At 41.5% G+C, this 16,084-nt stretch overlaps 1 protein-coding gene across 4 annotated transcripts; it reads right to left on the bottom strand.

Annotated features, from left to right (window-relative positions):
* Positions 1 to 6,043: 6,043 nt before the first annotated feature.
* LOC114616562 (bis(5'-adenosyl)-triphosphatase enpp4) lies at positions 6,044 to 15,713 on the bottom strand. 4 transcript variants are annotated; one of them, XM_028762000.1, is made up of 5 exons: positions 15,674 to 15,713; positions 13,298 to 13,409; positions 11,470 to 12,328; positions 10,997 to 11,167; positions 6,044 to 9,289 (listed from the first exon to the last, which is right to left on the bottom strand). In XM_028762000.1, exons 3-5 carry the CDS (start codon positions 12,302 to 12,304, stop codon positions 8,925 to 8,927), a joined length of 1,371 nt encoding a protein of 456 aa, XP_028617833.1. In that variant the 5' UTR covers positions 12,305 to 12,328; positions 13,298 to 13,409; positions 15,674 to 15,713; the 3' UTR covers positions 6,044 to 8,924. The 4 variants fall into 4 exon arrangements, with proteins under 4 accessions (XP_028617833.1, XP_028617832.1, XP_028617834.1 ...); XM_028761999.1 differs by lacking the exon at positions 15,674 to 15,713 and adding an exon at positions 15,485 to 15,531; XM_028762003.1 differs by lacking the exons at positions 6,044 to 9,289; positions 15,674 to 15,713 and adding exons at positions 9,316 to 9,940; positions 15,485 to 15,531.
* Positions 15,714 to 16,084: the final 371 nt, after the last annotated feature.

Genomic DNA, 16,084 nt, shown 5'->3' with positions numbered 1-16,084 from the left:
CCAGAGTTATTCATGTGACATTTTGAAATGACATCATCTTGGAATTGGAAGGTGACTATTAAAAGACAATGCAAGGGGACCCTTGTGTTGGAAGTATATCACATTGCAGTTAGTCTCAGCTACCCTGAGTGTACTTGTCTTAGCTCTGGGGGTGGAAAGTCCCAGGGCTCTTCTCCTAAGTTCTCCTCCTGACCTGTAGATGGCCAACTCCCCATGCCTAGGGCAGATGGGCTGGAGAGGGGAATACACTCCGTCCTCTCTACTCCTCTAAAGGACACTGATTTCATTATAGGGGCTCTTTCCTCCCTCACTAGAAGTTTTCAAAGCCCTCACTTGGAAAAAAAGTCATATGGAAGGGGGGATGGTGAGGGCTTCAAGATGTGAATTATGAGGGGATACATATTAATTTTTTAATGATCAGACTAATCTTGTTTTGGGTAGTTATTTCAGGTATTAAAGAATTAATACATATAAAGACTTTGCAGGACTGGTTGGGAAATTGCAAGTCTCTAATTAGCTATAAGCTAGTGTCATCATGTCTTTTATACTGAAAATAACAAACCAGGGGAACTTTTGCTCAAAAAAAAAAAATCAGAATAAGGACTCAGACCAATGATTCCACTAAAAGTTAGACAAAGGAATAGCAGGCAAATTATATCAATATCACTCAGTTGGTGAAAGTAAACTACACATTTTTAAATGTGAAAAATGCTGTTATTTCTTCCAAATCTACAATCACTTCAAATTTTCATCAATTATGAAAAGGCTGAAAATATTTATGTGTCTCTTTTCCTTGTAACAGATGTATTGTTCTGAATCACCAATTCTACCCCTATTGGTAACTAGTTTCCTGACTTATTATTAGGTGCAAAGAATGTAATAGGTGACTGGGAGGGGTTGAACTGAAGGCCTGGAGGTTAAGGAATATTGCTTTGCAGAGGAGGAGTCAGGTTCCTGTCACCTGTCTCTGTTGACTCGTAACCACCTGTAACTCCAGATTCAGGGTCTACAACAGCATTTTCCGGCCTGAACAGACCCCACTCAGACAAAAAAAAAGGAGACATAATAGAATCCGCCAACAGTTACCGGAACTTGCCGTTTCCCAACTAAGATATAAGTATGTTGTATAAAGTAATTTTAATATTCAACAGCCACACGGGTTCCTACCGTTCTTACTCCAACATAGCCATGAGGACGTTAACAGGGAAGTTAAGTCGTGTATCTAAGATTCAGTGGTGAATAATGGACTGAGAAAATGGCCATTTAGTCCTGAATACTAGGTACATCCTCCAGTTAAGTCAAAGTCCTGAATTTGAACTTCTTCATTTTTGAACTTAGAACATTTCAATATCTCACCACTAAGAGTATTGCCGGTAGCTTTTCTACTTGGAGTGGTTTATACACATCACTTAACCAGTTTCAGGATACTCTCCTTCTTTCCAAGTTTTAACCTTTTGTTTAAATGAGTGATGAGAGTTTTAGCAAATTCTTTTCCATTCTTTTTGCTCTGTTAATATTTGATTTTTAAGCGTGTATGTGTGTATGTGTGTGTGTATGTGTACATCAGTGCAGAAGCACACAACCAGAAGACACCATCTACAGATACAGCTGTGAGCTGCCCAACACGGGTACAATGAACCAAACTCAGGTCCTCTGCAAGAGGAGCCTAGGCTCTTAAGCACTGATGGATGCATCCAGCTCCAACAGACTGATGTAAAATGATCAAGAAAACGTTGCACCACTATGGCGAACGACACTTATTAAATACACCGTCCTTTGCAACACTAAATTCAAGGAGTTTTCTTCATAAGAATAATGATGACTTTCTTTTAGATCTTCATAGTTTTGGTTCTTTATTCCATTCTTCTGTAAGTCTGTGTAAAACTGATACTATGTCCCATAGAATTAATAAAATGTCCTGGTCTAGGAGTTTCCTGGAGTGTTTTTAACAATTTTTCATTTAAAGGGAGGCAGCTAAGACTTCCTACTTGACTTTGTTTTAACTTTGACCATATTTTCTCAAAGAATCTCTTCATTGTACCTACATTGTCAAATGTATTGGGTTCTTTTTTGCTAAACATAAGACTGTAGTTATGACTGCCCACTTCTTAATTCATCTTGCTAGTTTGTGCTGTCTTATGGTGGACTTAACCATTTTACTAATAAGGCTATAAAACCAGGTTTGGTTTTATTAGCTTTCTCTGCTTGTCTTTTCCATTTCTGATTTTATCTTTGCAATTTTTTCTTCTTTTCTACCTTCCAAAAACACATAGCTTAAATTGTTGAGTTTTGAATTTTTCGGCAGGTAGCAATTCTAGGTTGTAACTTTCCTCCTAAATAAGGCTTTATCTGTGTATCTTAGCATTCAATAGGTTATCTATTGGAATTGCAACATATTTCATTTGTATTTCGTGGCTTACTCATGGTTTAGAAGCATGCAGTTTATTTAATTCCAAAATATTTCCCACATTATATTAAATGTAATTCTCCTTTGGCCAGAAAGTATAATTTATAAGACTACAATCCTTTGAGACTATTTGCAAAGACTCGGCTATGGCAATGTAGACACTATCTGGTAATTCTGTGTACTCAGAAAGAACACCCTTTTGCTGTTTACACTGTGGTGATCTCTTAATGTCTAGGGTGGTTGATGGCAAGTCTATTTCTTTGCCTGACTTTCTTGGTCTAGTTCTATCAATTTGAGAGGAGTAGTAAATTTTGTTTTCAGGTTTGCTTAGGGATCCTTTATCAGTTTTTCATGTGTATGTTTTAAAGGGTTTTCGGTGTGAAGTGCTGTCTCTTCCGTGCATATGCTCCTTCCTTTGACCACAATGCACTGCTTCTTTCCAGCTTAAAACCTGGGTCTTGAGAGCTTTTCATAGAAAGCACAGCTAATCCAGGTGATGATTTGATATCAATTTCCATATATTTGTTTGCAATTTGCAGTTTTGCAGTTGAGGTATCTCTCTTGTACACTACCTACTGTTTGTCCACCCAATTTTATTAACCCCTGACACTTTCATCCAGATGTTTTGTTCTTTTATATATAATTAATTTTTAAGTTTAAAATTTCACTATGTTAACTGTCTCATACAAGAAACTGGTTCTATTTTTGCTTGATTTGATATCAAGTTCTTTTCATCTAAAAATTATCTTTTTCTTTTCTAAAACTCTTATTGTTACAGTGGCAAATGAAAACTCATTTTTAAAAAAGGACTCAGAAGGTCTGTGGTCTTTACTTGTACAGTATGTTCTTGTATAATAGCTTAGAGCCTTCTGAACCTCTTTCAGATACAGAAATCGATTAATCATGTTTCACTACGGAAAACATTTTAACACCTGTGTTTATTCCATGACACAGTACAATAAAATTCACTCTAAAAATAAAGTAATTAAGTCAAGAAATCATTCCACTGTATTTCTCTCTAAGTCTAATAACTCCCTAGGAAATTATCCACTTGTACATACAAATTTAGTTGTGCCAAAGAATGTAAAATAGATTCCTATGATTAAATGATATATGGAAACACCTGTACTCGCTCAGCCCCTCCCCCATGATTAGGCCAGCTCCTCAGCCCCACAACTTTTTCTAGAATACTCTGATGCCACTGGGTGCTCGTCCGTACACAGTTCTTCATTTTTAGTCTCTGCCTGCAAATTCTTCACTGTCTGAACTTTAAACCTTGAGAATTAACTTTCTATTTTTTTTCTCAATTTTTCATTCTTTAGCAGAACAACTGTTTGAGTCATACAGTTTACCATTATGAGAATAAAATTCTCCTTATCCTTTTACAAATTAAAACAAAAAGAAAGGAAGCCTGTGAGGCAAGGGACGGTACCTTCACAGAAAGTTTGAATGAAAAAAAAAAAGTATTTTATTTCTTCAGTATAATCAGGAGACCTGTTTGATCTGGGCCTATAAAAAGAACATCCTTTTGCAGCTTGGATTGCACTGTTCTCTCAATGACACATATGTCGCATCACATGTGAGTTGACATCCTCAGGTCTATTTTTGGGGGATGGGAAGGGTGGTTTTAGTGTAACCAATTAGCTGGGAGTGCTAAATTCTTCAAGTATGTTTATGGATAATTTCTGGATTTGTTTTGGAGCTAATTATCCAGTCTTTATGACAGTGAGGTTAAGCACCGTAGCCAGGAAACATACACTCACTAAGGGCCTGACCATTAGTCTGTCACACTGGCAGGTGTGAACCAGGACCTAAGCTGTTCTTTAATTCCTTTTCACAAGATGAAAGCTTAACTGGGTGTGATCTTGCCTTGAGGTCACGAAGGCTCCCTTTATCCATTTAACGTTTTAATCTGTTTACCTCCTTGAACATGAGATTTAACTGAATTCTACTTCCTGGTGCCCCTTTTCTCCTTGAGCCATACATTCTGTATTTTTCCTTGCTCAGCGTGCTCCTTCTCATCAAAACACTCTTCATAAGGGTGAACATTAGTAACCCCACACTCCAGTCTATACTAGGCTGTTTTGTAATTTCCTCTACCAGTGCAATTAATTCAAAACTCCTCATTTTAGCCTCAGGCAGAATTTTTGGACAATGGCAAAATGCAGGCAAATTTCTTTGCCAAAATATCACAAGGATAGTCTCTAGGTCACATACTAATATTCTTCTCCTCTAAAACCTCCTGAGCCAGGCTTCCAACAGTTCAAATCACTGTCAGCACCCACTGTCTTCCATGTTCTATTTAGATGACCCATTAAGCTCCATTTAAAGCGTTCAAAATGCTTTTCTAATCCAAAATCCAAGGATCCACATTCTTCCAAACAAAAGCATGCTCAGGCCTCTCATAGCAGCATCACATTTCCTGGTACCAACTTTTGTCTTAGGGTTCCTATTGCTATGAAGAGACACCATGACCACAGCAACTCTTATTAAGAAAAACATTTGGGACCAGTTTATGGTTTCAGAGGTTTAGTCTATTATTGGTCATGGCAAGAAATATGGCAATATGCAGACAGACATAACACTGGAGAAGGAGCTCAGAGTTCTACATCTTGATCCACAAGCAGCAGGAGACAGTGTATCACACTGGGCAAAGCCTGAGCATATGAGATCTCAAGGCCTGCCCCAACAGTGACATACTTCCTCCAACAAGGTAACTTCTCCTAATAGTGCTACTCCCTATGGGGCCATGGGGGCCAAATACATTCGAACTACCACAGGTAGGCAGGCCTGAGTAGCGGTTTAGTATTTGCCTGTTAAGCAATTCTAACTCTGGGACATGAATGAGACCAGTTTGCTTGACATTGATAGCCACTACACTCACAAATGTTAGAATACAAATCATCATCTTGTAAGACAGCACCTCAGGACCCAACTGGATCTTTGAACTTTCATATAGTCTGTCAAACAATGGCTATGTTCTGGGGGAGGGACAATATAATAACACCCAAGACTAGGCAGAGAAAGAGACAAAAGGGTCACCTAATCTCTACAAGTGGAGAGCCTAGAAAATGATTCTGGCTCGTGAAACTCAACAGCAAGAGTTAAACCATGAGTGGATGTGAGTCATCTGTTCATACAAATGTTTCCTTTGTAAAAACCTCTCTTCCAGAGTAAAGAACAAATAGATTTCCTAGTTCCTACCAGTGTTTGGTTACTTTAAAAAGACTGACTGAATGAATGCTCTCCTAGAGAGAATGTAGTTGAATTCACAGGCTTTTGGGTAAGTCATTAAATGCCTGTAGTTCCACAAAAGACAAAGTTTAGATACTGTAAGTGTATCTAACTGTTCAGTAATCAGCTTATAAAATTTCTCCCCTTTTATTCTAAGCCATTAATCTTAGTTCAAGAGGTTGTGCAAGTTTACTCTGGGTCTCTTGCCAATGATGCCTTCATACTATATGTATTTTATATATCGTTTAAAAAATTTGTTGTTATATACCTTTATTCCTGGTTTTAAAAAAAAATCTATAATGAATGTCTACAAAGGTCTTTACAGAATCGCTCAAGTCATGAACATTCAGCTTTCACGGTATGTACAGTTTGTAAGAAGGTGACAAATTAAGAAGGCTGATGTATTTGTTTGGGTAGACTTTATTTACATACATTTTAATCATAAGCAAAATCATTAGCTACAAATTGAAACAATGTATTTCCTTTAACTTAAGGCACTGCAATTTTCCTTACAGCATACTCATTGTATTTACACGCTTTTTGAGAACTGACAATAAATACATACTTTATATACCTAATCTTTGTCCTTCATTTGTAATGTTAAAAAATGAAATGAACCACTCTTCATAAAAGGAATTAAAGCCAACCATCCTTAAAGCTTACCAGGCGGGCATGAGAGGGATACATTGGTGCAAAGGCATTTGATCCTTTAACATCCCAAGGTTTTACCTGTGGGTTCTTAAAGGAAGCCTTCTGGGCAGCACTGCCAGTGAGCCTTTGCCATCCTCCATTGCTTTTACAGAAGAGCATGCATGATAGGTGTTTAACAGGGACATGACTGGTCCTCTACTAGAAAGTCAAGGTACTCAGTTCTGAGCTGACTAGTGCAAGTAACAAAGCCACACAAACACTTTCCTATTATCTTTGGGTACTATCACCGAGAGCTAAGTATTTCCTGAAGCCATATATTTTCTCCTGAACAGAAAGCAGAGCAGGTTTAGTTAATGCTTTACAACATACACACCCAAACCTCTATGTCAAAGGCTACCTTTACTAAAAGGGTTTTCTCAGAGCAAAACTGCAGCCATGGGCTTTAACAGTGATAATTTTTTTCAAAGATACAAATGAATTAGCAGAAAGTTCAATATGATAATCTATTTGATTAAATAAATACTATTTTTGTCTCTTGAATGAGCACTTTGTAAAATTTTACCTAGTTCTAGTCTTCCAAGAACAGAATAAAATACAAAATAAATACATGTGCTGCAAGGGCTATGACACTGACAGGGCGTCCCATCCTCTCCCATCCTTTTAAAAAGTCTACTCTAGAGGTGGACACCAAGTATAAGGTGCAGTCAAGGTCAAGGAGTCACTGGGATCCACAACACTGTAGGAACTAAGGTCATCTTCAACACTGCTGGGAGATGGTTCAAAAAAGCCCACTCTTTTTTTTTCAAAGTGAATATGGCAGTTTATTTGTGATTTTCTTAAATGGAAAGAAATAAGCAGGGATTTCTCTATTATCTTACTGGATCAACTCTTTACCCCTTAGTATTACTACTGCATGTAACAAAATAAATCAGAACATTTATGAACAAAATCAGTCCTATCCCATCCCTGAAACAGCCATTCTGTGACCAAGAGCATAGGTTATACATGTAGTACAGAAATGCCTCTCAAAACCCCAATTCAATGAAGCATCAGACATCAAACTTGAAGAAAATTCGCTGTGAGCCAGTACAGCACAATACATCTAAGATGACTGACACATGTCTTTGATCATCACAGATCATCAGTGTCTAACTGCACTGCATACTTACTGTAGAGCCGTCTTGCGTCTGAAGAGCAATAGCCAAGTTTGCTTTATGTTGTCAGAACGCTGAAGATCACACCGGTAACACGGTGGTCTGTGGTCTAATGGACATCAGATAGGCTGTTCTAATAGCTCTGGTTCTGAGGAGCCAGCTCTGGAGGGAATGAATGATGACAGTGCTTCACAACAACTCTTTGGTTCTCGGGGTTACGATGAGTCAGGTGAGGAAGCGGACGGTGCAGGGCTGGAGCTGCTCTGCCCTGAGCACATGGCCGCTGCCAGGGCAGAAGACACTAAACTCAACCTTACGTGTCTTACCACTGGACTGCGTAGAAGGCACATTCAAGAGCCACGAAGGTCAATACAAACATCCTGACCTTGTAGCTTTGTACTCAGGCCATATTTTTCCTACAGCATTCGGACACTTCCAATAAACATGAGAATTGAAAATTGTAACAAAAAATAGGATGTTTTAATTGTGATATTAAGTTGTTAGTTGGTGAAAGTATACAGGTAAGGTCTGCAAGAAGTAGCCTTTCCTTGAGCTGAGCCTTTCTTGACAGCTGTGTTCTGGCACAGAGTCCAGTCCCCTCTACATGTCATATGACGTCTGTACATTCACTCACACAAACACGCTGGCATACACAACTTAGCCAGAGACGTTAAACACAAATTTTTGAAACTCCTTATTAACAACAGTATCTAAAAAGGTAACTAAAGGAAACAAATGAACAAACAAAACCACAAGGTGTTATGTCACCCAAGCTGGACTCCACCTCAAGGCCCTCTGCTTCATCCTTCCTACAGGTGTGCATCACCAAGTCCAGTCCCAGACTCAGCTTCTGAGCTGTCAACGGCTTACAGGTTTTACCAAGCTCAGTCTTTGTATTACATAGTCTTCCTTGGGTTTTGTTTCCTTTTAGCAGCTTTATTTAAAACGGTTTCTTTGTATGGTACAGTTATGCTATGTGGCTAATCAGTTATCTCAGAATTTCCTACCTCAAGGGTTTTCCTGGGATACACACTAACTAAAGACAAATATAAAAATATATGCAACTTTTTCTCCAGGATACATAAAATACATAAATTACATAAATAGTTTTGTGTCATTTACAAATATATAAACTTGTTAGAAAAGCATGCCTATTAAATTCTGGTATATTTTCACTTAAAGATATATTTCATTGAAAAGAGAGAAGGGAGGAAGGAAAAGAAGGAAGGAGGACCCAGAGTTTTTTCTCAAAGGCTAGTCTTGCTAGGGAAACAGGTGGTTTGAACTGATTTACCAGTGACTCTAATACCATCAGGGTTATTTGCATCAGGCAATACACCAAAACGCACACACACCCACACACATACCCCAGAGTAATTTTGCCCTGTGTGTCTTGTCTTTTGAAATATCCCTTTTTCTGGCTGTCACACCACTCCTTGCATGGATCCTTAGCTTTGAAATTAATAAGACATGGTGAATTACTCAATTAAAGGATCATCGTCATCTTCCTGCAGCTGAAGGCGGGAGAATGGGCGGGATGCAGATGCCCTGTTCTGCATGAATATTATGAGGCCTGTTAGCATGGTTAATACCAATAGTGCACTAACAACAATTCCAATGGCTTCTGGGAGATTAATGCACCACTGGTCCACGAGCAAGCACTTGGTATGACTGAGGGTTCCATTGTTGGCATGTGGTTTTAGTCCCAGGATGTGGCACATCATTGGATAAATATCCACAGTGTTGATGGTGCTCTGCCTGTAACCTTTTCTAAAGGCAGGTCCGTGGGCAGCGAGAAACGGATGCATACTAGGCAAGGAATTGTCATAGCCATGGTCACCTACTGGAAAAAGAGACAAAATTATGTTATTAAATGTTAGCGTTTTATTACAAAATACCTTGTTCACTATCACTACACTAACTTCTTGCCAGCCTTGTCTCCATCCATTAAGATTACGCCTGGCTGCACTAAACAGAACCAGACGTGAAAACCTCTATTTCCATCAACTTAGGGCATCCCGCATTTCAGACGCTCACACCTCTCTTCCCAAGAACCACAGCTTTAGACTTCAACACTTCTCAACCCGAGGTCCTTATGTTTTAGTTTTAACCGCCTTACTTCACCTACTCACCCCCAGTGCTAGTAGCAAAAGCTCACTATCGACAGCACTGGTGCCGAGGGGCCTGTACGACTGAGAGAGAAGAAGACAGTTGAATGGGGGATGGGACTCCAGACTTAACTCTCAACTGTTCCAATATCAATATCACGGCCGTAACACATCACTGACTTACTGCCAGTTAATAAACACCTCAGAGGTCAGGAAGGTCAGGTACGTGAGGAGTTTAGAGGAAGCATGTGTGTACTGAATGTAAAAGAAACGCAGACAACTCTAGCTGGTAGCTCCAGGAAATGTCTGGCTCAAAGAGATAATGGCAAGCCATCCACGATGGAAATCCAGTAGCAGGTTCTTCAGTTCGGCTCTAAGGACCTTGTCTGTGAATGTGGACCACATGCATTTCGTGAATTTCCATTTTAGGGACATGGAAATTTGATGTAGTGCTCAGGGGACTGATATCACAAGCCTCCAATGATTCCACTGCCATCAAAATTCCAATTCAGGTACGTATATGAAAAAAGTACTGGGAGGGCAAAGTCCCACAAATAAACATTTGTCTACATTTCCATACTGATGGATTGCAATGGTTCTGTTCTGTTTCCTGTACTTTCCTAGTTTGTTGTTTTATAAAACAACATAAATATAAATAGTGCCCAGTCTGTTCTACGCTTGCCCCATATTTCCACATTCCCATAGTCAGTCTGCACCTAAGTGTGGTCCTTCCACCTCCCCATAGCCAACTTTCGGCAAGCCAACTTTCATTACTACATGCGCTTCCATTAGCTCACCAGCTATCCATGTCAGTCTTCATGCTAGGGAAAGAGCTGAGCTGAGGAGCTCAGACAGAAACCAGCGGGCCCACGAAGCCAGGGATATTTATTACCTAGCACTTTAAGGGCATTTGCAGAGCCCTGCAGTGGACTTGGGGATCAGAATTCTTAAAAGTAGTAAATCGAAAAACAAAATACAGATGCGCAAGTGCCGTCTGAGACAAGAAGTACAGCTCAGCCTGCACATTCAATTACTGACTGAGCAGCTGTGACGGATCGATGCTTCGCTAACTTAACCGTTTGTTTGCTTTCAACTGTTACACAGTGGCCTACGGAACCAGAGCATCCAAGGAAGTGATTTCATCATCTAGGAAACTCTGGGGGGTCACTCAGGCAAGCTTTTTTTTTTTTCCCCAAACACAGACAAGGAGAAGGAATTGGAAAGTGAAAGTGCAGCACTTCTCTGGAGTTACACAACCTCCCGATGGAAGAGTGAGCTGTGGCCACTGTACACGGCTGTGCAAGGAAACTCACTTGGGAGCTGCCCTGCAAAACTGAACTGATAGTGAATGGAACTACATCAAAGCACCTGCCTCTCGCCTTTCGGAACAAGGTCACAACGTAGCTCTTAGAGACTCCACAAATTCAGCAACAAACACTTACATTTTAATGATGACGTGTTGAGTGTGATTGTCCAGCCTTCCTCAGCAACCAAAATAATGGGCTGAATTCGGTCGCTGTGCTGGTAGTAAAATCTGTTAGGAATAGCTTCTTTGAGATAAACACTCATGTGAGGGTTACAGTGTTTCAGTTTGTCATAAACCTCTGTGACATCTGTAAAAGGGAAAGGCCAATGCGAAAACCAGTTGACTCAGAAGCAAAGATATAGCTGACTAGCATAAACAGAAATACATTCTGGATAGTATTATCTAATTAAATTGCTTTTAATCCTCAGAACAGACTGTAGTCATGCGACAGTGTCAGAGATGGGCACTTGGAATAACCCACGTATCCGACCAGCCTGTCCTGGTTGATTTAGAAAGGGGATAGTTTTTACACTGAGTGTATTACTACTGATAACTCATTCCATCACTGGAAGAAATGTCTATCTCACTTAATTTTAAACAGCTACTTACTTATTTTGGGAAGAATCGCAGCCACAGGGGTTAAGTCTATGACACTGTAGTTTGAATGGTCAATGCAAGAATCCAAATATATCAGTCGGCTCTCGGAACACTGAGCCATCCCATGATCGCTTGTGATGATCACATTAAGGCTTTCCCACAGTCCTAACTCCTTGAGCTTTAGGACAAGATCACCAATAAGGTCATCTACTTCTTTCAATGCCCGACCCATGTTTTCTTTATCTTCAGGCCCGTATTTGTGGCCGCTCACGTCTGGTTCTTCCCAATAGAGCGCTGCAAAGGTGACTGGCGGGTCGGAACTGCTGAGCCACTGGGTAACGTTATTTAGTCTCTCCTCAAAGGGCACTGAGCTGCTGTAATTCATAAAATAGGAAAGTGTGGTATTGTGAATGGGCACGTCGGTACCAGGCCACATAGCGGCAGCACTTGACCTGTTTTCCTGAAGCTGATTGGTCACCCAAATCGGCACTGCGCCGTTCCACCAAAATGGATCCTTATCATTGGATTCGGAAAAATGTTTCTTTGTGATGTTATCATACATAGAGTTGGCCACAATGCCATGGCTTTCCTCATATAAGCCTGTCACGATGCTGTAGTGGTTTGGAAACGTTTTCGTGATGAAAACATTTTTAACATGTTCCACCAAGACACCTTCTTTGATAAAGTTCTGGAGGTGAGGAAGGTCGTAGTTCTTCAGGTAGTCGGCTCTAAAACCGTCAAAAGATACCAGAAGTAACTGAGGTACCGAGCTATAGGAAGAGTTACCTCTATAGCCAGTGACGAGTCCCCAAAGCAAAAGAATTACTAATAACTTCATACTGAACATGTTGGACACAGCAGCTAGGACCCCCTGAAACGTAAAAGAAAAACATAACGCATAAAGTAGCAACACAATTTAAGTTTCAGAAATTTACCCAGCGGAAGAAAATCAACATTCACAAATCCCTTACATGCTAACTCTACCGATGTCAACTCAGAACTTAGCTTCAAAGATAACAATGAAGTTGAAACACAGAAAAAAATTTGCCTTTACTTTCCCAGTTCACTACTGACGCCTGTTACAGGCATCTCCGAGCTCTGGAGGGAAAATGGGACCTTCTTCTGTCTCCATAAACATTCCTGTTTGTCTATCTTGCTCATCTAGAGCAGCGGAAATTACCCTAAACATTTACAAAAATTAGATGAAAACATAAAAACGATTCTTTTGTTCAGAATACAAGTTCTCTTGGTTTACATCAGCCCACATGAGTAGCTGGTGGGAAGTCTACCATATGGGCCCATCCCCACTTTGTGTTTAAGATCAAACTACTATTATGAAGACAAATGAATGCTCCCGGACAGGGGCAATCTCAGTGGGCAACGGCTCCAACAGTGACACGAAGATGACTAACAGACAAAGCTTATAAGGATGTGGATGCCACAGTAACTTCAGAAGAAATGTAACAGTTACTAACAGGGATTTCATCAGTATATCACCCTTCAGCATCCTCCTCACAGCTAAAGGCATGACAGCTTTTCTCCCAATATCCCAGATTCAGCATTATGCCTAACTGCACTTTCTAGAAACAGTCGACGGATGACTGGATTATATGCAATTTTATAGTGTGCTTCAAAAAACAGTTACCCCTGATGGTTACAGAGGTTAGAAGATGATTCAGTAAATATCTTAAAAGCTGGGCAGCCACATGCAAAAGAATGACCCCTGGTACTCCCATCCCCTGACAAATGGAGAAGTTAAATCAAAACTGATCACAGACCTACATGAAAGCTAAGACTGTAAAGTTCTTAGAGGAAAAATATGGCAGTGACTCTTCATTACCTTTGACTATGTCCAGACTTAGATGTCCTGCCAAGAACACGAATGGAAGAGGAAATCACCAATGACCACCTCTTGCGTGACTATTTGGATGAAATGTTTAAGAGGGCCATTTCTATAGAGAGAAGACAGTATGGATAGTCTTAGGGGTAGGCCTGTGAGAAGTAGCAGTGAATGCCAAGGGGAAGTGCTTTCGAATTGTCTGTGACGACGGTTACAATTTCGGAAAGCTGGACACTTAAACAGTGAGTCCAATGGTGTCTTACTTATCGAACTATATTTTAAAAAAGAGGAACTGTATCCTTAAATGTCCCACCACAAGAGAGCAAACATTCTTATCATTTCATCTTACCTCAAAAACGGTGTGAATTACGCATCTGATCATGCAGATCTGGGTGTTTTAATGTGAGAATGCTTTGTACTACTTACTATATTCAAAATGATATTACATAACGAAATCTATGTCTGCCCTTCTCCCCCAAATATACAAACGAAAAAAAACCTTTCTTCCCCAAATGCTGAAAAAGGATGTTAAAACACACATACACACACACACACACACACACACACACACATACACATACACGCACACACTATTATGAATCCCAGAATTCTTAGCACACTGCCTGGAATAGAAAGCAGTCCTTGTTGTGAAGTTTAGCAACATGGACAGAGTAGAAAGTCTACCAGGAGATGGGTCCCTGGTCATCTGTCCTCTCCCAGCTTCTAGTTCCTTGTAGGTCAAATGGGAATGCATAAAGGTTAGGTGCAGATCCTCAATATTCGCTCCCCTCACCCATTTTAGTTCTAAAATGAGTTAGGCCTGTGCTATGACAGGCAGAACACTACAATGGAACTGACGATAAATTAAGAAGACGTTTGATTCTCTTTAGACAATTTAGTCCAATGACCGGTGGAACTCAGAAAGTTCACAACCATCTTAACTCCATGCTTGTAATGAGTATAGAAATATTACAAGTTAATAAGCCGGACAACACTCTCCGAGTTGAAGAGAACCATGTCTGTCAGAACATCTTTCCTCAGCAGTGCAGAGATCCATGTTTACCCTGACATATTTCATTCTAACACTGAGTCTTAAGCTCTAAACAAATCGCTGGTCAAAGGTCCTCAGATCTTTTTCATGGAATGAGAGAGCCATGGACCCATGAATGAAATTATAAAGTGTTGCAAGAAATTCTGTAATTTTCACACCAACAAAACCCCAAAGGGAATTAAAAGGGGAGGAGAGGGCAGATATATCTGGACTGCATGAGGTAACTGGAAATCTGATATAGTCTCCAGTTTGGGGGGCAAAACATCCCTCACCTGCTCTGGGTTGCAGGTTTGCCTAAGTGGAATGCATGTCAATCAACTCTCACTGAACCCTAGACCATTAAAGGCTTGGTTGGGTTGGAGGATGGTATGGTAAAAAAGCCACTTCCCAGCCTTAGCATTCCATCTGCTCTTTGAAGCAATGAAATTCAAATGTGGCTTTAAAACAGCGTTATCCTTTACTACCTCCTGACACAGATAACAGGTGGTTTACCCATAAATTTTTTTTTTAATGAGTGCTTAACAACCTAAGGGGAAAAACCCAACTCCCTGAAAGCTTTCTAAGTCTTAAAGATTCTACGATTCTAAATGGTTCTCTGCTGTTCCAGTCCACATACAGTATCTTCACCTCAGTTACATCTTACTGCGCATAAAATGCCCCACATTGTATATCCAACAAAATTTCTTCCCAGGTATACCCAGTAAAATTGACTTTAAATTTAGTTGAGGGGTCAGGCAGGGGAGAAGCGCGAAAGCTCCGAGTTCCCCTACAATTGAGAAATCTCTGGGGAAACTGGAAGAAAGGGGAAAACCACACAAGCGCGCGCGTGCTTCTGCAGCCGGGCCCTCTGGAGTCCTACCAAAGGTTCAAAAGGATTTTTCCTGTCACTGGCTGGACAGCCATCAAGGCTCAGGGCTGGCTCCAGCGTGGGAAGGGTTGTTTGTGCAGCGCCTAACCCAGCATCCGGCATCTCCCTGAGCCTGTCTCTAGATTTTAGTTCAGGAACGCCGTTTGAACAGCAGGAAAACACTAAGCCTGGAGCAGACACCCAGGCAGGCGAGGTCCCGCCCGCCCGCCTCACCCTGATCCTGACCCTGACCCTGACCCTGACCCCAACCATGACCCCCGCCCCTCACCTAACGCCACAGTTGACATCCACCTGCCGCAGTACTCTCCTCCTCCCCGCCTCCCTGGTCACCCCACGCGCGTCTCCACCAGCCGACCTACGCCGCGGGTGGAGAAGAAGGAACCAGAAACTCTCACCGTCTCTACCCCCCGCCCTCGGCGAGCTGGGGAAGGGCGTGGCATTTCCCTTCGGGACTCACCCGCCTCCACCGCCACTTCGGTCCAGCGCGCGGAACTCAGCGCTAGCGGAACCGCGCGCTCCGGGGTACTTGCGGGCTCGGCGGACGCGGGCGGAGCGCGGTTCGCGGGGAGCGCTTCCTGGGACGCCTGCGCAGTAGCGGACGCCCACCCCGCGGGCCACCGTCGAGAGCGGCGTTGCCCCGGGCGCTCCGAGTGCGCAGCCGCTGGGGCGAGCGCCGGCGGCCGGCCGCGGAGTCTGAAACGCGTACCTGGATTGGATGCCCGAGCCCGGGGCGAATGGGACTCTCTTTCTCATTGGTTCATTTCACTGTACCACTCGGAGACAGGTGGAGTTGAGATGAACTGAGAACAGGTTTGCTTTTCACCCGCAGTGCCATTTTCTTATCACCCTAGTTATGGGTGCCCAGTTT

This window comes from Grammomys surdaster, unplaced genomic scaffold (assembly GCF_004785775.1).
Source record: "Grammomys surdaster isolate TR1022 unplaced genomic scaffold, NIH_TR_1.0 332528, whole genome shotgun sequence".
Lineage (NCBI taxonomy): Eukaryota > Metazoa > Chordata > Mammalia > Rodentia > Muridae > Grammomys > Grammomys surdaster.
The sequence above is the reverse complement of the archived record's forward strand: the minus strand, read 5'-3'. Positions and strand labels throughout refer to the sequence as shown.

Excerpts from the sequence above, each read along its gene's own strand:
- LOC114616562 (XM_028762000.1), bottom strand. The coding sequence starts at position 12,304 with ATGTTCAGTATGAAGTTATTAGTAATTCTTTTGCTTTGGGGACTCGTC. Across the intron at positions 11,168-11,469 it reads TGCGATTCTTCCCAAAATAA|ATGTCACAGAGGTTTATGAC; the intron begins GTAAGTAGCTGT and ends TCCCTTTTACAG. Across the intron at positions 9,290-10,996 it reads CAACACGTCATCATTAAAAT|TAGGTGACCATGGCTATGAC; the intron begins GTAAGTGTTTGT and ends CTCTTTTTCCAG.